Below are 21986 nucleotides of genomic sequence, written 5' to 3' on the forward strand. Positions count from 1 at the left end.
GATGAAAAACAAAAAAAAACTTTTTTCACGTATAACCAGTCCACTGCAGTAAAACTAAGAGCATGATTATGGCGGTTTCCTAAACCGGTTTCTGCAGGAAATTAGTGTGTGGGCCCCACTTTTTTTTGAAAAAACGGTTCCCAAAGTCGCGAATTAAGAATCGCTCTTGGGCCAGTTTGCACTGTTTGCAGACCCCACCGACACGTATCAGCCCGTGATTGGTTCAATTTTTTTTAAGGAAAAAAAAATCAATTTTTTTTTTTTAAGGAAAAAAAAATCAAATTTTTTTTTTTAAGGAAAAAAAAATCAAATTTTTTTTTTTTTAAGGATCCCATAAACGGTTAATGAATATAAATAATCCTCAAGAGTAAACTCTACCTTAATACGATGAAGAAACAAAAAAAAAAAGAATTTGTACATATAAGTTACAGTCCATTACATTAATATTAATTAATAGAAATAATTCTTTGCCATCTCAAAAAACTGTAGTCACACTCACATCACATGGGAGGAGGTATCACTTGCAGTCTATCAAACAGTTATTGACGGATCTCTCCAGTCTCCAAATTCCCGCCATTCTATTACTTAATTTTTAGCGATAAAAGTGAAAATGAAAACACGAAAAACGACGACGTTTAAAGATATTTAACGGGTGTGGATCCGGGCAACCCGATTGCCGAGTTGTAACTCGTTTCACAATAGACCACAAAACTCAGAAGTGAGAAGTTGCAGTGGAGCCATTCGTCTCTCTCTCGACAAAATCGAAAGCTCTCTCTACGAAACCTCTCTAATTGCATCATTCATAGCGTTTATCAAAGGTCTCAGCTTCAATTCTCTCCTTCCGAATCCATTTCGAAAGCTCAAAGTGAAATCAAGATTTCAGATTTTATCGGCAAAGGAGCTCTTTTTATCGCTGGATCATGGTTCTGATCTCTCCTGCTTGATCTTCGATTTTCAGATTTTGATCTGGCGAAGGAGTAAGCTTTCTGGAAATCATAGGGATTGAGATTGATTTTTAGATCTAGGGATTGATGGAAGGGAAGGTGGCTAGACCTAGAGGTAGACCTAGGAAACGCCCTAGGGCAGAGGATCAGAACGGTGTCTCTAACCGAGGGAAGAGACCGGTTCTGGAGATTAAACCGGCAGTTCCCAGATCCTTACTCGGTAGCTACGTGTTGAAAGAGTTTGATGACAGTAGAGTCTCTCTAGGGAAAGTAGTTTCCTACAGTTCTGGGCTGTACATAGTTGAGTATGAGGATGGTTGTTTTGAGGATTTGAAAACTTGCTATCTTCGGAAGTTGATTATTGGGGATGGTTACTTTGATGATGAGTTGCGTTGTAGAAGAGGTAAACTCGATCATCTTGTAATGAAGAAGGAAGAAAAGAAGAAAACAGTAAATGAGATTGAGGTGGCTACTACATGTAGTAGTACTAGTAGCTCAGGCTCTGGTGCAGAAGAGTGTGAAGATAGCAGGGATCTAGATATCGAAACTACAACGTCTCCTCTTGTTCAAGTTCCTCCTGTGGATTTGCCTTGTTCGTCAGGAACGATTGGGATCCCTGAGGAGGCTGTGGTGCATCTGTTATCTGTATACGGGTTCTTAAGATCGTTCAGTGTTCAGCTGTATATCTACCCGATTGGATTGGATGAGTTTGTGGGAGCGTTGAATTTCTCAGGACCGAATTCTTTGCTTGATGCCGTTCATGTGGCCTTGATGCAGGCGCTGAAGGTTCATCTTGAGAGACTCTCATCACAGGAGTGTGAGGTGGCTTCAAACTGCTTGAGGTAAGCACATACAGCTCTTGTTCTTTAGAGTTTTTGAACAGATGTGTTGCGCTAATTAGGCACGTATTATTGATTAAGTGGGCAACTAGACCGAGACTTTGAACGCATAAACCTTTAACAAAAATCGTGGTTAAGTCTGATTTGCCGCCTAAATGGACGCCTAGACCGATTTTTAAAACACTGAACAAACCTTTTATAAGAGATAAGAGAAAAAGTCATATCACCGTAGAAGGACTGCAAAATAAGCCAACCTTTTTATTCATAGTTTTTGTGGAGCTTGTTTTAGCCTTTAGGATCTCCCTTATCTTAGTGGATAACAATTCGGAGATTTTGTTGCATTCCCCTATGCAGGTGCATTGATTGGAGCTTGCTCGATGCGCTAACTTGGCCTGTTTATTTGGTTCAGTACTTTTCTGCCATGGGACATGCAAGTGGGTCTCAGTGGAAAGTGTTTTCTGAATTTCTTGTGGAGAAAGAGTATTATTCCTTACCCGCAGTGATGAAGTTGAAGATCCTGCAAATTCTGTGTGATGACGTCTTTGATGTAGCAGATATAAGAGCTGAAATCGATACTCGAGAAGAATCTGAAGTTGGATATGATCCTGATGGAGTTAATGCTGATCTTCCTGAAAGTGGCCCTAGAAGGGTCCACCCTAGATTTGCTAAAACCTCCGCTTGCAAGGAGAAAGAGCATAGTGAGTTTGTTGCAATGAACGAGCCTACAAATTTGAGTTCAAGACGTACTGATGGTGGTCTTAACGGAGTCGGCTCAGATCTGGATGGAAACAGTGATGAATGTAGGCTCTGCGGCATGGATGGAACGTTGCTGTGCTGTGATGGATGCCCTTTAGCATATCACTCAAGATGCATTGGCGTGCTCAAAATGTATATACCAGACGGGCCGTGGTATTGTCCAGAATGCACTATTAACAAATTGGGGCCAGCGATTACTCATAAAACGTCACTCAGGGGAGCAGTTTATTTTGGAGTGGATCCACATGGGCGGCTCTTCTTGGGTACATGCAACCACTTAATAGTGTATGTTTTCGTCGCCTTATATCAGATACTTTCTTTCAAATTTATGGAAATAGATCTGATCTTTCAATTCTAATCCTTCAATTCTAATCTATGTCCCTTATATCGCAGGCTTAAAATTTATGTACATGCGGATGCAGATATCAAATACTACAGTGTCACTGACATTCCAAAAGTTGTACTGGTACTTTTGTCTGCAACGAACCATAGACTGGAATATCTGTGTATATGCCAAGCGATCTCAGAATACTGGGATCTGCCTGGAGGTGTGATCTCTCATTTAAGAGCAGTGGAGGCTAATTTAGCTCCCATGCAAAAAGAAGGGGGAGATGAGGTGTCGTCAGACCTGATTAAGCCTGATAATGCAAGTAGTTCCAGTAAAAATAATATCCAAAATGCGTTTGGCCTCTGCGCATCTGCTTCAAGCTATGCTGGCGGTCCTGTTTTAGGTAGATCAAGTGGAACACAGGGGAAGAGTTTCGTTCCTGGTGGCATTACACACAAGGATTTATCATTTAAACCTCATGCATACATTAATCACTACTCAAATGGAGAATTGGCTGCATCAGCTGCTGCTACGTTGGCTGTCCTATTGTCAGAGGAAACCCATGAACCTGATCAATCCAAGTTTAGTAATGCCAAGAAAGCTGCCTCAAGTAACATCTTGCTACAGGTGAAAGCATTTTCGTTAGTTGCCTCAAGTTTCTTCTGGCCAAGTCCTGATAAGAAGGAAATTACCAGGGAAAGGTGTGGCTGGTGTCATTCGTGCAAACTCACATCAGCGAGTAGGAGAGGATGCATGTTAAATGCGGCTGTAACAGGGGCAACCAAAAGTGCTGTGAAAATATTTAGTGGCATTTTTCCTCTGAAGAACGGGGAGGGGGTGCTTTCTAGTATTGCAGCATATATCCTATACCTAGAGGAAAGTTTACGTGGTCTCATTGCGGGACCATTTCTCAGTGAGAGCCTTAGGAAACAGTGGCGTAAGAAGGTAGAGGAGGCCACAACATGCAAAGCGATGAAAGCCCTCCTGCTTGAAGTAAGTTTTTCTTTAGAAGACATTTCTGTTCTTATCATTTGCCCTGTTGAGATTTGATATTGGCAACAATCTAGTGATATGTTAACAGTCTATAATTTGTCATTATATTAACCGTGTTTTCATTGGCATGATACTGTTCATTTTACTTGTTTGCAGCTTGAGGAAAATATTTGCAGTATAGCTCTGTCAAGCGACTGGTTTAAACTAATAGATGATTGGCTGATAGAACATTCTATTTTTCAAAGCGCTCGAGTTACTGTTGGGGCTACACAGAAACGTGGACCTGGTAAGAGGAAGCAGAGGAACCAGGCTGAAGTTACTGCCGAGGGTTCTAATGATGATAGCTTTACTTGGTGGCGAGGAGGGAAGTTATCAAAAGTTATTCTCCTGAAGGCAGTATTGTTGAAGCCAATGATAAGGAAAGCAGCTTGGCAAGGTAATTTTTGTTTGGCAAGTTTATCCTGTTTGATTTACTCTGGCATGATGCTAATTTGTTTGTTTTTTTATTAGGTGGTCTTAAAAAGTTTCCTGAATTTAATTATGGTGATGGCTCTTACATTCCTAAAAGAAGCAGACGGTCAATGTGGAAAGCTGCAGTTGAAAGTAGCAAAAACATTTCTCAGCTTGCTCTTCAGGTTTGTCTTCCACCATCAATGGTTTTTCAAATGATTGCGTCTCTATGTTTGTTTGCTGTCCCCCTGAATTTGAGCTGATTCTGAGCCAGGTTAGATACCTGGATATGAATATAAGATGGAGTGAACTTGTACGCCCAGAACAAAACTTACAAGATGTTAAAGGTCCCGAGACAGAGGCCGCTGTTTTCAGGAACGCTAGTATATGTGACAAAAAGATTATTGATAGCAAGGTTAGATATGGAGTTGCCTTTGGAAATCAAAAGCACCTTCCGTCTCGTGTCATGAAGAATGTCATCGAAGTCGAGAAAACTGAAGATGGAAACGAAAAGTTTTGGTTCGCTGAAACACGCGTTCCCTTATATTTGACCAAAGAATATGAAGAAAGTTTGCATAGAGTGGTCCATGTGCCTTTTATCAAGAAGCCATCAAAAAGAATCTCAAAGCTCCAGAAAAAGCAGCTGAAAGCTTCTCGAGCAAACATATTTTGTTATCTTGCCTCTAGGAGGGACAACACGGTGAAGTGTTCTTGTGCGTCATGCCATCTTGATGTTTTACTGAGGTACACTCTTTATAGCTCTCTTCACCTTTCAGGATATCGTTAGAAAGAAGACTTGTGTACATCATTAACTTCTTGTTCCTGTTCTCTACATGTCTTTAGGGATGCAACAACATGCAGTGCTTGCGGAGGTTGGTATCTTATATTGTCTTTCTTTTCTATTGAGGGGTTTCACGGAAGAATTGGTTGTGATTTAAGCGTGGAATCTTCTTTTTGCCTTTCAGGTTTCTGTCACAAGGGATGTACTATGAGTACACAACACACAGCTGAGAAGGTTGATATTCATGTAACATGCAAACGGTGCTACCTTGCAAGAGCTCGTTCACTAATCAATATCAATCATAGACATCCAACAACACCCTCTATTGTGATCAATGGACAACATCAAAACGCAGTCACTCCAACCATTAAGACACAGATTAAGCAGCCTCTTATTCAACAGTTTCAGTCTTCCAACACACGCGACAACGCTTCAGGAGCTAAACAAATCACTCCTGATTGTAATAAGAGTAAACACAAGACACTGTCTTGGGGAGTCATATGGAGAAAGAAGAACTTGGAAGACACAGGTGTTAGCTTCAGACAGCAGCATATTCTGTTGGCTGCACAATCTCATCAACACAATCCGGGGCCTGTTTGCTGGATCTGCAAACTGCCGTATAATCCTGGTCTAACATATATTCATTGTACAAGCTGCGACAGTAAGAACAACTCTGAATAGCGTACATTGTCATTGCCGCCGCCATTTTGTTCTTACATTGTCTAACTCCTAGCGTCTGTGTGCAGAGTGGTATCACATTGAAGCGATAAAGCTCGAGGAGTCAAAAATTCCTGAAGTTGCTGGATTCAAGTGTTGCAAATGCCGTCGTATACGATCACCAGAATGCCCTTACATGGATCCTGTACTCAAGGAACAGAAACAGATGAAAAACGCATGCTTCAAGCGCAAGAAACATGGGAAAGGAAATACAGGAATAGATTGTGATTCTGAAAGAATGTCTGAACCAAAAGACTCCATACCCTCTACTCCCTCGTTTACTTTCGAAGATGCGTTTGCTCCAGAGGATGATCCTCTCTTAATGTCAGTTTCAAAAGTCGAACAAATCACACCCAAGGATATGGATTCTGTGCCGGGACCTCAGAAGTTACCAGTGAGGAGGCAAATGAAACGTGAAGACACAGAAGGGAACAGTAGTCTTTCTTATACCGAGTTTTCAACATATTCCGAGTCGCAAAATTTTGTGAAACCAGAAATGGAGCAAGCGTTTCCTGCCAGGGAATGGGATGCATCTGACAACAACAACAACATGGTTGAAGGCGAGCTAATGTTTGACTATGAAGACATGGAGTTTGAACCCCAAACCTATTTTTCGCTGACCGAGTTGCTTACAGCAGATGACAGTGGCCAGTGCAATGGATATGGTTATGGCAAAGATGCGACAGGGAACACGGATAACACAAACCCAAACACTCAAGTTGAGACTATGGAACAGTGCAGAGCATTTGTCTATGACAATACAACTCCATGTCAGATATGTATGCATGTGGATCCAGGGCCTGATCTCACATGCCAGACTTGTAATATGACAATACATTCCCATTGCTCTCCATGGGAGGAGGAATCTGCTTTCACCGGAGGTAGCTGGAGATGCGGTCGTTGCCGCGAGTGGATGTAAGTTAAGTCACTACTTAAATTCTTTTTTTTTTCTGGCTACAGAGTACAGGCTATATCTGCTGCTGCTGCCTGTAGGGTTTCTGATGAATAGAAAGAATACGTGTATTCAAAAGTAGATTAAATTCACATGGAAGTAAGTATAAGTTCTCTTTTGCAGTGGTATAAAAAATAAGTTTATATTTTTTATTGTTGTTGGTTGTCCCCTGCCTCTTGTGCTGCAAAGGAGTGTCTGAACATCTTTTTGCATGGGATTAAGACTTCCAGACGTATTACGAAGTTTGGGATATCTGTGCAAGACCTAGTTGTCAATGTAATACTAATACGAAAGTCTAGTGAAAAATGATGTAGATTTGACGAATGAATGAATGATCAGTGGTAATTTCAGTTATAGTATTAGTAAGTTATGTTCTGGTTGTCTTGAAAAGGACAAAATAACCGCAGTCTTGAAGTCTTGATCCAAGAGGAAGAAGGCGGGGTTATTTATATGATTTTATCACTCGAACACATTCTTGTCTTTAATGGAGACAAGACCAAAGAGGGTAGTACACTCGACTCTTCAACATCTTTATAAGTGGCAAGTTCTTAATACTTTTCATTCCCAAATAAGGAGATTTTCTTGAATTTTTATGCATTTCTTTTGAAATTTTACTCCTTACTCCTAAATTATTCTTTAATATCTTACTCCATGCACGGGATCAAGAATACGTGAGTGACAAGAATCATGCCGACCCCGAGATTTTGGAGGCATGTGTAATGTCTTACGTAAATTTTTTTTTTAGCAGTTTAGGGTTTAAAAATTATTTTTTGGGGCTTCTGTCTGTGTACTTTTTTTCAAAAATTTTAGGGGTCTATTGCAAATGTTTCACGTAGCATTGTTCAGGGACCGGAGCCCTCGTGAGAATGCATATCAAATCATAGCCTAAATTTTCTTCACATAATTATAATGATACTAGTACTGATAACAACAGAGCTTACAACTGCAAAACTCATTTGAGTCGAGTGTTTTTAAAATGTGAAAACAAATTGTCACTTTCTTCTTCGTTTCACTGTTCTTGGATGCAAGTGATTCTGGTGACATCCAAACTAGACTAAATAAATGCTGACAATACGTTAAATATTCAAACATAATACAATATACAGTATATTGAGCTTTTTAAGTTGCAGAGGGGAGCTAAAAGTGAGAAAGCATGTGTTGGTATTATGAGGTGGAGTTATATTGGGAAATCAAACTACTGGGAGAAGTGGAAGAAGTGTGTTGGATCTTTTAAGTTGTTTATTAAAAATTTGCTAGGAACATCTTATTCTTTTAAACTCAACGATATTTTATATCTTATTCGCCTTTCTTTTATTCACACTCGATACCTAACTAGCAAAACTTTACAAGAACCAAGCCGAAAGTCTTCAAACAAAACTAATATAAAAATACAACCAATTTTCAGGAATAAATCGTTTCCAACAAACCAATCAAGTCACGTTTGAAACTGAATATGGAAGAAGCTATAATGATAGGACTACAAGAACCTAATATTCTCAAAGTAGCCTGGATAACATAACATCTGACATGTTTTCTCACCGATCCCATGGATACGTCTGAACTCACCATCCACTTTTATTTCGACTTTTCTTATTATACTCTCTTTCTTAAAATCATAATAGCAAACACAAAATGGCTTAAGTGACCATGACCATGGATGAAACACCATAAGCTCGCCGTTGTGAATATCTCCTGTAGACACTACGTAACTCCCAAGTAAACATTTTAATTCAGAAGGAAACTCACACGTCATGCTCGACCATTCCTGTTTCTCAGCATCCTCAAGAATCCACAATCTCATAACGTTTTTGTAATCTACACCTCCCAGTTTTCCCTTGTAATTTAAAAGAGTTGAAGGGAATATTGTCGAGAAATCTGACTCTTCAGGTGCTTTAATTAACGTAATAGTCTCAGTTCTAACATCGAGTCTAACTATCGTTGACTGTCCTATTTCATTGTATATAGCGCCATCAATGCATATCCCTCCGCTTAAGATACGATAACTATCTATGGTGCTGTTCTCAATCTTTCTCCACTCTTGTTTCTCTGATGATGTCACTGTGCACACTAAATGCTCCTGTCGGATATCTTGTCCGTAAGGGCCAAATGAATTGAATTTCGCTATCATCACACACAACACTTTGTATTGATCTTCGACTGGATCATAGCCAAGACGTGCGTACATGTCTCTACCGTTGCGTGTAAGATCCGGCAGTTTCACAGTTTGTCTAGTGGCAGGATTACAAACGGTGATGGATGAATCACCTACGCAACAAACCAAACCGTTTACTGGGCGAGACATGGTGTAGTAGACGGGATCAGAGATGGTCATGTCGTGTCTGAGGGTGGCTGTGGATGGTGACTTATCCTCCTCCTTGTTGTTGTGTTCTTGAGCGGATAATATGAAACGTTTTTTGGATTCTAAGTGCATGAAAGGTAAAAGGAGACGAGATCTAGTCTTTGATCTAGCGAGGAACAAGTCGATGAAATTTTTAGTGCGGATAGTAGAGAACCATAGCTTCGACACCGATTGGAATCGTATGAGTGATTTTGCGGGAAGTAAAGAGAGTATCTCAATGATAAGATCAAAAGGAATGGTTGTTGTGTGGTTATCAGCATGATCTTGCTCACGTCGTAGTCGTCGTGAGAGAGACCGTTTTGAACCTTCCATGTGGTGGTGAAATCCACAAACCCTAAATAATTTCTTTTATAAAATAATAGAACTATTCTAAAGGAACAAATAAATATGCACACAAAATAAGGATAATCCGGTTAGAAGACTCCGGTCCAGAACCAGTTTTTGTTTTTGTTTTCTCTAATAACGTTCGGTAAATTAATGATACTTAACTAGTGATATACTCGATCAATAACATATATATCCCTTATATATTAATCCTGGAACATTACAACAAATTTTTATAACCACGTGTCATCACGAAGATGAGTTTTAGAATCTTAGAAAATAAGTTGGTCAATATAACAATATACTATGATTTTTATTAAACAAACTATCAAATTAACTAGCAGTATACAAAATAATATTTTTTCTTTTATTAAATAAAAGCTTTTTAATTTTGGTGTAATCCTAAAAGCTTTTTAAGCCCAATGACTAATCACCCTATAAAAATTCAGGTTTTCTTACCGCCTTTATGGTGACCAAAGAAAATCAAATCCAGAACATAGGCTCCAGCCTGAACCTTTTTACCACTAGGCCTACATCACTTGGTTTTGTCGGGACGAAGCCTGTAAGCTCCCAGCTTGGAATAGCGTTCTTGTTTAACACTTGTGTTCCCTTCATGTCCGATGGTTTTGGTCCTACCTCAAAATCGCCGTTTGGTAACATCCCTGCGTTTACGAAATTGCCCTTAAATTGTTACAATTTATTGTGTAAGTTGATTTTCTCAAATATACTAAATAGTATTATCAAGAGTAATATACGGAGAAATGGTTTAAAGAGAACAAGGTAAAATTTAAATTATTAACAAAATGGTCCCGACCAGACATTTTTCCAGCCAGACTTTTTTGTTTAGTGGCTTTAGTTAAAATGTCCCAATTAGAGACTCATGGATAGAAAGTAAAGAGAACCAACGTTTTTTTCATTCACACAAACATAATTAAGCTTCGAAGTAAACATGTACGTCACTATTTCTCAAAGAAAGAAACAAACCACTAAAGATGCAATCATATATAATTACATGGAGGAGTACATATGTCATGGTATGAGTGTATATGTATGTCAGTATGTAATTGATGATTACCATCACGGAAGCAGAAGATGGAGGTGACGGTGGAGATGAGAAGAACGAAAAGAAACGAGACGGTGCCTCCTTTCATTGCGAACAACCAAAGTAGAAGAGACGGAGAGAGGCTTTAATAAAAAAAATATGGGAGATTATGAGAGGAGAGGCAATTGCTTATATGGAGTTACAACTTGGAAAATACCTTTAGGTTTCGCTATAATTTACGGATTTGTGCCACTGATGTTATATGTGTTTCCACGTGGTGCCGTGACTCACTCTTTTAGGGTTTAGCAGTATTGCAGAAGTGACTAGCGAAGAGGGTTTTTATTTTTGGAAGATCCTTTATTTTGTCAATGTTTTCTTTCTGAGTAAATTATTACTATGATTTTAATTTTACTCAAATCCCACTAAAATCTTGCAAATCAGGTAGAATATACTTTTACAGCTTTTACTCTGTCTACGGTTTAAATAGAAAATAATACAGACTCAAGTAAAAATATTTTTTTCTTTTTCACTCTTTTCCATCATTTTTATTTTCAGTCATTCCCACTATTTATTTTTACTCCAACTTGCGTTAATAATACCAATCAAACCCTTAATGTTTTGTTCTGCCGTCAGATTATCATTGTTAAACAAAAAAGATTGTTTTTAATGCAAGTTGCTAGAAAACTGACGTTGTCATTTCACATATTCCTTTGATTTACTCCCATGTTTTTTTTAAATATAAGTCGTCTTGGAACTATACACATAAATTAAGAAAATCATTAATTTTTTATATTTTTTAAACAAAAATATCACTAATTATTTACCCAACCACAAATTAACCAATAATAAAATAGAATGTATATTATCATTTGTCATATAACATTAAGTGTTAAATAAATTTTACATAGAAAACCGAAAACGTTATATAATTTGAAACATAAAATTTTCTCTAAAACGACTTATATTAAAAAACAGAGGGAGTATATGATATTCCGCATTTCCAAAAAACCTTTTGTATAGAAACATACTCCCTTCGTGATGGACCAGGAAGTCTTCTTCAAGCTGTTCTTGGTTGGGCCAATCTTAAAGAGTGGATCATCGGGGAGGGGCCAATATTACCGGGTTCCGGCTCTCAGTTTAACTGTGGCTCAGCGTTTTGCGGTAAGCGGTAAGTGCGGATTGGTTGAGGTTTCTCGCAAGTGGTATGGTTGGTTGTGTTTGTCCCTGCTTGACTAGATTGAGTTGTTGTTTAGATTTTGTTTTTATTTGATCTATTTCTTGTTGCCATTGTACTTTTGTCAAAAACTTAAAATTGATAATAATATCTTTACATTTTTACCAAAAAAAAAAAACTTTGAAGTTTGAAGTATTAGTCTTATCATATCGTAACTTTACGATCGATCATATTAAATCTTGGAGATGTTTTCAAGTAATAATGCAAGAAGAAATATACATTTTGGTCATGTGGTTGAGATATAATGGTCAATGGATGTCCGGTGGAGTTGCTTCGAGGAGGATTGTGTGAGCTTTTCTTTGTGATTATTATATAAAAGTTATAAGCAGTTAGATCTCACTTTTTGAGATTTGCAAATTGATTTTTTCTGACAGCATCTGAGTTTTTGTCTATTCTCAGCTACACCCCCTCCTCCCTCCCCCCCCCCCCCCCCCCCCCCCCCCCCCCCCCCCCCCCCCAAACTACTTATACCCACACTAAACCCCCCTAAACTTTTAGGCTCATTAAGAAACCCCCTAAACTAATCTGCTTCATTAGTTTTCTCCGTGAAGTATTTTTTTCTGAATTAATTCCACATATCGTATGATTTTGACGTGATTGCGTTTTTTTTTGTCAACTGACGTGATTGCGTTTAGTTTCGTAAAACGTGATCAGACAAATCAAGTTGACCCTAAGACTACCCGATAATCTCTCCACCCAACCGTAGGACCCGACTTAAGTTAAAAGATCCGAACATGAAACTCTCAACATAATTTCGCCCTCAATTGCTCTAAAAGGTTCATACTTCATCTCTATGAAAAGAAGCTTAAGGAAGCTTCATAGAGATTGTTTTTTAGTTTAAGATATGAATCTTTCTTACAACGTAAAAGAGAGCAACGATCTACAATATTCTTTTTTTTTAATGAACATGATCTACGGTATTCTATGTAAGTTTTCTCATATTTTTTTGCTTTGGATTATTTGTGGCTTGGTGGATGTTTCAGTTCCCTTTTATTCCAAGACCTATGTCTAAAGCTATAGATTACCGAAGAACTTTAGTTACAAGCTCCAAAAAATTTTTATTCAATGCAAGTGGCAGATGAACCCGAGATGATCTTGCATGCTAAAGTTAGAGCGTTACAAGCTGCAACCACGTCAAGAAAAATTCTTCTTCTTTTGTAGCTTTTACTATTGAATTTTTGAGATTGCACATTATTCTGTCGAGAGTTCTATAATCTCAATCGGGCTGTGTTCTGTGTGTTAGAAAATTTTGTTGCTTACTTATTTCCCATTAAACAAGAGAAAAGAGACAAAGGCATCATCTTGTTCTCGTTTTATAGACGTAAACATTTGTAAACTTGATTATGTTAAACGTAAGCCATCACAGTCATCACAGTAACTTGAAGATTATTAGTCTATGTTTGTCTGAGAAAAACAAAAGTGTCAAACAACATGTTCACATGTCATACTCTGGATTCATTGTAGACAACGTCTAATATAATTTTTCGTATAAAGGAAAATATTCAAAGTCGGTTCAGAGTCGAACCAGTTATTAGATCCAACCCGGCTATGTATCTGGTTCATGGTTGAACCCGGTTCAACCAACGGGTCTGTCCGGTTTTAAAAACACTGCAAAGCACACAACATTTATTGATCATTGTGTTTTTGAGTTTTTCTATAAACTGAGCAAATAATAGTGTTATCACATCTGATAAATCCATAAATATTCGAATAAACTGAGAAAATATTCGAAAATAATATATATATATATATATACGCCCATTTGTTTTTCATCTATCACGTTCCATTTCCATCAGGTGATCGATTTTAAGACGATGTAAAAACAATATTATCCAAGCAACCGACAAACACTATCGCATAACACTCAAAAGAACAATAGTTACAACTTAATCCTTATGGTAAAAAAATATTTTCATGTTTTCCATTAGCTGTAACCATTACCTAATCATGTAAACGCGTTTTCATCCATACAAAAAATACTACTACAAGTGCACTGGATATCTATTTATGAAGGAAAATAGATATGCATATTAGAGAACTATGAATTACAAATGATTTTCTTTATCAGTTTTAAGACCAAGTGTGCACTAAGCTTAAGCGATTAAGTATGTTAAGAGTGGCATGTGAGCATGGACCGACTCTTCTGCTCCTTTCCGGTGGTTTTTAGCGTCCACTTGACTCTGTCAGTTGACGTCGTCAAACTTCTCAGGCCGTGACGGAGAAAAATCTTGTCTTTTTTTTTTTAACACGGAAAATCTTGTCTTTCATCTATATTTTAACGGCGGCTTAAACACCATGCACGTGGTCTTCCCATAAAAATCCAAAACCACGCCCGTCAATCCGTCATGTCCGATTTTTGAATCACGTGCCAACATGCATCGAGCCACTGCCCTCTCTCCGTCTCTCTTAACTAACCAAAAAAACCAAAAAGAAACTTCAGTATGTTAATTCGTATATGGTAAGTGAAACCTCCATCTTCCTTTTTTTTTTTGCTATAATAATTCAGCCACGTTTATTGATTGACACTAAAACACATACTTAGCGAGGAAAATTAACGAGGAAAAACAATCCTCGTAAATTTGCGTCGAGTTTACGACGAATTTACGTGAAAAACTAAAGTCATCGTTATTTCCTCGTAACGTAACGACAAAACTGTTTCGTCGTAAAGTGGATGTAATTTTACGAGTATTTTACGAGGAAAAACTATTTCCTCGTAAATACGACGTAAACTTTGCGTGGTATTTACGAGGTAATAGTTTACGTGTATTTAGCGAGGAAATTTTTGAATCCACCAACTTTATAGGTGTTACACGTTTTTTTTGCCCACCTAATTAATTTTCGTCGTAAATTCATAGCAAAATTACAACTACCAGATTCGAATTTTCCTATAAATATGGATGTTTGAACATCATTTTAAACACACCAACAACAAAAAACGTGAAAGAAAAAAAATGGCTGGCTCCGGGACTATTTACGAGTTGCGGAAGTGGATGTATATGCATAGAGATGCTAACGGGAGAGTGACGAAAGAATACCTTGCGGGTCTGGAGACATTTATGCATCAAGCAGATTCAACACCGCTCGCCCAAGAAAGTGGTAAGATGTTCTGTCCTTGTCGGAAATGCAACAATTCGAAACTGGCAAATCGTGAAAATGTTTGGAAGCATTTAATAAATAGAGGTTTCACGGCAAATTACTATATCTGGTTTCAACATGGAGAAGGTTTTAATTATGATCAGAATGAAGCAAGTAGTAGTAATAGCAATTTTCAGGAAAAAGAACCGGTTGATCATCATTTGCATAATGAACATAGTTACCATCAGGAGGAGATGGTAGATTATGATAGGGTTCATGATATGGTAGCTGATGCATTCGTAGCTCATGATGAAGATGAAGAACCTAATATAGATGCAAAAAAGTTTTACGAAATGTTAAACGCGGCGAATCAACCACTTTACAGTGGTTGTAGAGAAGGTCTCTCTAAATTGTCGTTAGCTGCTAGAATGATGAATATTAAAACTGATCACAATCTACCTGAAAGTTGCATGAACGAATGGGCGGACTTGTTTAAAGAGTACTTGCCGGAAGACAATGTGTCTGCTGATTCTTATTATGAGATTCAGAAACTGGTTTATAGTCTTGGGTTGCCTTCGGAGATGATAGATGTTTGCATCGACAACTGCATGATCTATTGGGGAGATGATGAGAAGCTAGAAGAATGTCGATTCTGCAAGAAGCCACGATTCAAGCCGCAAGGACGGGGACGTAATAGGGTACCGTACCAAAGGATGTGGTACCTACCAATTACAGATAGATTGAAAAGATTGTATCAATCAGAGCAGACTGCTGGAAAGATGAGATGGCATGCCGAGCATACTCAGACGGATGGTGAGATGACTCATCCATCAGATGCAAGAGCCTGGAAACATTTCAACAAAGTACATCCAGATTTCGCTAGCAATATCCGGAATGTGTATCTCGGATTATGCACAGATGGATTTAGTCCGTTCGGAATGTCAGGGAGACAATATTCATTGTGGCCAGTCTTTCTTACTCCATACAACCTGCCACCGGAGATGTGCATGCAACGGGAGTTACTATTCTTGACCATATTAATACCTGGTCCGAACCATCCAAAAAGGTCCCTGGATGTTTTCCTACAACCACTGATAAAAGAGTTGAAGGATTTGTGGTCAACAGGGGTGAGGACGTATGACTGTTCAACGAAGACGAATTTTACGATGCGAGCGATGCTTTTGTGGACCATAAGTGATTTTCCTGCCTATGGGATGTTGTCTGGATGGACTACACATGGGAGATTAGCTTGTCCATATTGTAATGGAACGACAGATGCGTTTCAACTGAAGAATGGTAGGAAGACAAGTTGGTTTGATTGTCACCGTCGATTTCTTCCCATTGGCCATCCTTACCGAAGAAACAAGAATTTGTTTAGGCACAAAAGGGTTGTGAGAGACACTCCTCCTCCATATCTAACTGGAGAACAAATTGAAGCGCAAATCGACTACTACGGAGCTAACGAAACAGTTCGTTGGGGTGGTAATTGGCATGTCCCTCGTAATATGCCAGATTCTTACGGTGTTCATCACAACTGGCACAAGAAGAGTATATTTTGGGAGTTGCCATATTGGAAGGATCTTCTTCTGCGCCACAACCTCGATGTGATGCATATAGAGAAGAATTTCTTTGAGAACATCATGAATACAATATTGAATGTCCCAGGGAAGACAAAAGACAACATAAAATCGAGGTTGGACTTGCCGGATATTTGCTCAAGAAGCGAGTTACATATTAAAAGCAATGGACAAGTTCCCGTTCCGATATTCAGATTATCTTCAGAAAAAAGTCGGTGTTGTTCAACTGGGTGGCATCAGAAGTGAAGTTCCCCGATGGGTATGTTTCGAATCTCTCTAGATGTGTTGAAAAGGGTCAAAAGTTCTCCGGGATGAAGAGTCATGATTGTCATGTATTTATGCAACGACTACTGCCCTTTGCATTTGCGGAGCTACTTCCAACAAACGTACATGAAGCACTTGCAGGTACGTAGTGTATTATATCACAATAATTTACAAAATAATATATGACTAACAATGTGTTTAATTTTTTTTTGAATATAAAAGGCATTGGAGCATTTTTCAGGGATCTGAGCACACGCACTCTTAAAGAAGAAGTTGTGGAACAGCTTCAGGAGAACATTCCCATCTTATTGTGCAACTTGGAGAAGATATTTCCTCCCGGATTTTTTGACGTCATGGAGCATCTAGCTGTCCACCTCCCATATGAGGCATTGCTTCGTGGACCTGTACATTACGGATGGATGTATCAGTATGAGCGAGCCATGAAATATTTGAAGGGAAAAGCAAAGAACCTCGCCAAAGTTGAAGGTTCTATAATTGCTGGAAGTTTGACGGAAGAAGTTTCTCACTTCACATCGTACTACTTTGCGTCAAAAGTACGTACACGGAGAAGAGCTCCAAGAAGATATGATGATGGTGGTGTTGCGCCAACATATGCAGTTGCTGGTGTTCCAGACATCTTTAGCCAGATTGGGCGACTCGGTGGGAAGTCTAAAGAGGTTTGGTGGTCGAGTGAACAAGACGCTCATAGTGCACACACCTATATTCTACTCAATTGCGAAGATCCATTGATTCGTTATTTTGAAAGGTAACATATATTGACACTTCGAAACACATATAAGTATAATTAATTGTATAATTGCGAGAGATTCATTCCTATAAAATGTGATTTTACAGCCTATTTGTTTCTCAAGTCGAAGAAACATTTCCTGGTATATCCACAAGTGACGTAGACAAAAGGAAAGATCAACACTTCATTAAGTGGTTGCGGAATCAGGTATTAACTAAAATTTTTTTCATACATTATCTGTATTTCATTAACATTCTCTTTATTTTTGCAGGTTGATTATGACGACGACGATGCAGATTATCCTAAGTGGTTACACGAAGTAATTCAATCTCCACTTGTAAAGGTCACCACATCACAGATGTATTTCACACGAGGCTATACTTTTCATACATATGACTATGGTAGACAACGGGCGACCAGTAACTATGGAATATGTGTGAAAGGGGAAACAGATTTCTACGGGATCTTGACGGAGATTATTGAAGTCGAATTTCCAGGGATACTGAAGCTGAAATGCGTCCTCTTCAAATGTGAATGGTTCGACCCCGTCGTCAACAGAGGTGTTCGGTCTAACAAATTCGGTGTAGTTGATGTCAACGGTGGACGAAGGTACAACAAATTCGAGCCTTTCATCTTAGCTTCACAAGCAGACCAAGTTAGCTTCCTTCCATACCCTCGGATGAGAGATTCAGGTATAAATTGGTTAGCAGTAATCAAAGTTACACCTCGAGGACGAATCATCAGTGGAGAAGAACCACCATTGCAAGAAGAACAGATAAATGAAGTTGAGGAACCTGAACAAGAAATTGATGATATCCTTCTCATTGATCCGCATAATCACGAGTACGAAGATCTTACCGATGATGCCACAGACGAAGCTGTTGAAGACGAGTTTAATGAAAATGATGATGTTTCTAGTGATGACGAGAATGTCGATGTATCCGATTGATGTATTTGTTTTATGAATAAGATGAGGGAGTTTGTTTTATGAATAAGATAATGTGGGGTTTGTTTTATGAATAAGGTAATGTGGGAGTTTGTTTTATGAATAAGCAAATGTGGGAATTGTGGTTTGGAATGGAAATAAAGATGGGGTTTGAAATATATGAAGTAGAAAATAAGGAATATGGGGTTTGGGGTTTCGGGTTTCGGGTTTTGGATTTAGGGATTTAAACATAACACTCGTTAATTCCACGTAAGCTTAAATCGTCGTAAAGTCCTCGTATTCCAACAAGTAAATAACGACGAAGGACTCGTTAATTCCACGTAGGACTAAATCGTCGTAAATACCACGTAGGATGAATTCGTCGTAAAAACCACGTAGGATGAAATCGTCGTAAATATAACGTAATACAACGAGGAAATAACGACGAAACCTAAAAATAAATATGGGGTTTGGAATATATGAAGTAGAAAATAAGGAATATGGGGTTTGGGGTTTGGGGTTTCGGGTTTCGGGTTTGGGGTTTCGGGTTTCGGGTTTTGGGGTTCCGGGTTTTGGATTTCGGGTTTCGGGTTTCGGGTTTTTGGTTTCGGGTTTGGGGTTTCGGGTTTAGGTGTTCTGGGTTTGGGGTTTCGAGTGTTGGATTTCGGGTTTCGGGTTTCGGGTTTCGGGTTTCGGGTTTCGGGCTTCCGGTTTCGGGTTCTAGGGATTTGACCATAACACTCGTTAAAAATAACGACGAAACTTAAAATTAAATATGGGGTTTGGAATATATGAAGTAGAAAATTAAAGATGGGGGTTTGGGTTTCGGGTTTCGGGTTTGGGGGTTGGGGTTTGGGGTTTCGGGTATGGGGTTTCGGGTTTCGGGTTCGGGTTTGGGTTTCGGGTTTCGGGTTTCGGATTCTAGGGATTTAAACATAACACTCGTTAATTCCACGTAAGCATAAATCGTCGTAAAGTCCTCGTAGGATGAAATCGTCGTAACTACCACGTAAAATGATTTAAACAAAACACTCGTTAATTCCACGTAAGCAGAAATCGTCGTAAAGACCACGTAAACGGATTTATACATAAACCCGTTAATTCCACGTAAGTACAAATCGTCGTAAATATCTCGTAGTGTACAAACTTGAAAAAAAAAGGAAAAGGAGAGAAATACCAGATTAACATGTGGCAAGACTTCCAGCAATTATAATACGTAAGTTTCGCCCACATGAATTCTAATATCTTCTCTTTTCCTATTTTTTTCAAATATTTATAATTTGAATAGGATTTTTTTGAGGATTGTGATTTGAGATAAGGTGTGATTTGGGAGTTTGTGTGTGGTTTGAGAGTGAGAGTTGTGGGTATATTTATAGGAAAGCAAGCCTCGTTAATTCCTCGTAAGGTAAATCGTCGTTAATACCTCGTATAAAAAAACACGGGCCTTTGTGATTCCTCGCAATTTCCTCGTAAAAAAAAAGACGGGCCTTTGTAACTGCTCGCTATTTCGTCGTAAACTTACGAGGAATTTGCGACGATATGTAATCTTATATATACACCCGAGCGCTCACTCTTTCTTTCCTCTCTACTTCCTCTCTACTTCCTCTCCATTTCGTAGCAATGGTTAGCCTCTCTGATTCCTCTCTAATTTGGTTAGTTTATGATAGATTAGGTGGTTAGTATAGGGAATTTAGATAGGTTTGCGGATTTTATGTTGTTTAGTGTTGATTATGTGGATAATGTTGGGAAATATATTGTTGATGTTAATTTTAAAAATTTCATTTTTTTTCCAGGTTCGAAAAGGAAGACTTACTGCCCATTACAGAGAGATCTTCGGTGAGCCGGGTAGTCGTTTAGACCCGGCCTCTTCTTCCGCTCCCAGTTCTTCGGGCCAGGAGACTGTCCCCGAGACTCAGTACACTCAGAGAGTCTCTGGGTCTACTTCTTCTACTGCACCATCGGCTCCTCATGTGCCTCCTCCGATGCCTCCTCCTGTGCCTCCTCCGATGGCACCTCCGATGGCCGCCGATATTCATCCTGATTTGATGGTGCCTCCGAGTGCTCCTTACTCGCAGTACACTGTAGAGGACATTCTCAGTCTGCCAGGCAGAGAAGGTTTACCAGTCATCGACCCAGACCGACCGGACGGAACTTTGTGGTATGTTGCATTAATTTTTTTTTAATTCGTTTAAATTTCTTTTATAACATTAAAAAATAATTTATATTTTAAATTTGTATTTTCCAGGTGGGGGGTTGACGGATGTCTTGCATCGGACGTAACCGACACGATCAAGGGTTACTTCTCCATGCCACATCCAAACTGGAGTAAGACGCCTCACTACGTCAGAAAGACGTGGTTCAAAATTTACGCTGTAAGTTTCTATTAATTAATTATATATACTTTAATTTTTTCATGATTTATATATATACTTTCTAAAAAACTAATTGTTAATTTATTTTTCCAACAGCAAAAATATACTTGGGCCTTGGGGATCACTGAGAGGGTGAGGAAGAAGTTTAACGCGAAGGCGAAAGTTCGCTTGTTGGACACGGTCTCCAACTGGAAGGGTGACTGGATCGTGAAGGGGTATGAGCGTGGCAAACCCGCTGAGCTCACCACGGATGTGTGGGATGGCCTCATCCGTTATTGGCGCCTTCCTGATTCCATTAGAATCGCCCAGGCTTGCTCTAACTCCCGTAACACGGTCGATGAGCACGGGAACGGGCCGATGCTTCACACTACGGGCCAAAAACCCCACGCCGGTGTCCGTTTGGAAATGGTAATTAAATATTTTATTAAATAATTTTTTTAATATATATATTAATTTATTCTAACTTTCTTAACTGTTTTTTAGGCCAAAGAGACGGGACATCTCCCTTCTCTTATGGAACTTTACGAGAGGACCCACAAGAACAAGGCGGGCGTATTTGTAGATGGCAAGTCCGAGCAAATCTACAACGACGTAGTTGCTCGGGTTGAAGACCGCCAGACTCAGCTGACCCAGCAGTCTACCGACGGATTACCCGTCACCTTATCCACACTTGACGTGGATAAGATTTACGAGGAGGTAAATTTTCAAAAAAATTAATTTTTTATTATTCATTTAATTTAACTTTAAATTTTTACTTACAATATTTATTTTTTGTTTTTAAGGTTGTCCCTAAAAAAAGGGACGGACGTTGGGTATTGGTTCCGTCAACGATGTTCCGAGAGCGACATCGTCTTATGGTCAGCGACGGGATGATGAAGTCACTGAGCTGCGTAGAGAGTCCGCTCAGCTGCGTAACGAGCTGACCGCGACAAAATCTCGTATGGGTGGAGTCGAGGGTTTCTTGGACGTTATTGCGGCCACAAATCCGGAATGGGAGTCCATGTTGAGGAACATGCGACAACAACATCCCATTCAAGGCGAGTCATCCGACGTACATAACGAGGCGGATGTTACGAGGAGGAGTGATGAATTCTACCGGGCGATGAACGACCCTTAGTTTTTTTTTGGTTGTTGTATTATATAAATTCAAAGCTTATTTATATATAAAATATTTTCATTTTGATTTATTTTTATTTTAAATTTTAATTTATTATTAAATTAAATAATTTTAATTATTTTTAATTATATTTTTAAATTCTGTAAAAATAATAAAAACGAAGTAAATTCGTAGCTAATGTACGACCTC

At 38.9% G+C, this 21986-nt stretch overlaps 2 protein-coding genes across 2 annotated transcripts; one reads left to right on the forward strand and one right to left on the reverse strand.

The window, feature by feature from the left end:
• Positions 1-677: 677 nt before the first annotated feature.
• On the forward strand, positions 678-7114 carry LOC106436874 (DDT domain-containing protein PTM). Its single transcript, XM_048746562.1, has 9 exons — positions 678-1786; positions 2138-2824; positions 2933-3860; positions 4017-4296; positions 4371-4495; positions 4585-5054; positions 5154-5182; positions 5276-5752; positions 5838-7114. Exons 1-9 carry the CDS (start codon positions 1032-1034, stop codon positions 6725-6727), a joined length of 4641 nt encoding a protein of 1546 aa, XP_048602519.1. The 5' UTR covers positions 678-1031; the 3' UTR covers positions 6728-7114.
• A 255-nt stretch (positions 7115-7369) lies between these two features.
• On the reverse strand, positions 7370-10646 carry LOC106443306 (F-box protein At1g30790-like). Its single transcript, XM_048746563.1, has 2 exons — positions 10519-10646; positions 7370-10105 (listed from the first exon to the last, which is right to left on the reverse strand). The coding sequence occupies exon 2, from the start codon at positions 9429-9431 to the stop codon at positions 8238-8240; it is 1194 nt and encodes a 397-aa protein (XP_048602520.1). The 5' UTR covers positions 9432-10105; positions 10519-10646; the 3' UTR covers positions 7370-8237.
• Between the last annotated feature and the right edge of the window lie 11340 nt (positions 10647-21986).

Source organism: Brassica napus, chromosome C2, assembly GCF_020379485.1.
Source record: "Brassica napus cultivar Da-Ae chromosome C2, Da-Ae, whole genome shotgun sequence".
NCBI lineage: Eukaryota > Viridiplantae > Streptophyta > Magnoliopsida > Brassicales > Brassicaceae > Brassica > Brassica napus.

What these genes read in the sequence shown, in the direction of transcription:
- LOC106436874 (XM_048746562.1), top strand. Translation starts at nt 1,032, where the DNA reads ATGGAAGGGAAGGTGGCTAGACCTAGAGGTAGACCTAGGAAACGCCCT. An exon ending in TTTCTCAGCTTGCTCTTCAG is followed by an intron (nt 4,496 to 4,584) that starts GTTTGTCTTCCA and finishes ATTCTGAGCCAG; the next exon opens with GTTAGATACCTGGATATGAA. An exon ending in TCATTGTACAAGCTGCGACA is followed by an intron (nt 5,753 to 5,837) that starts GTAAGAACAACT and finishes GTCTGTGTGCAG; the next exon opens with AGTGGTATCACATTGAAGCG.
- LOC106443306 (XM_048746563.1), bottom strand. Translation starts at nt 9,431, where the DNA reads ATGGAAGGTTCAAAACGGTCTCTCTCACGACGACTACGACGTGAGCAA.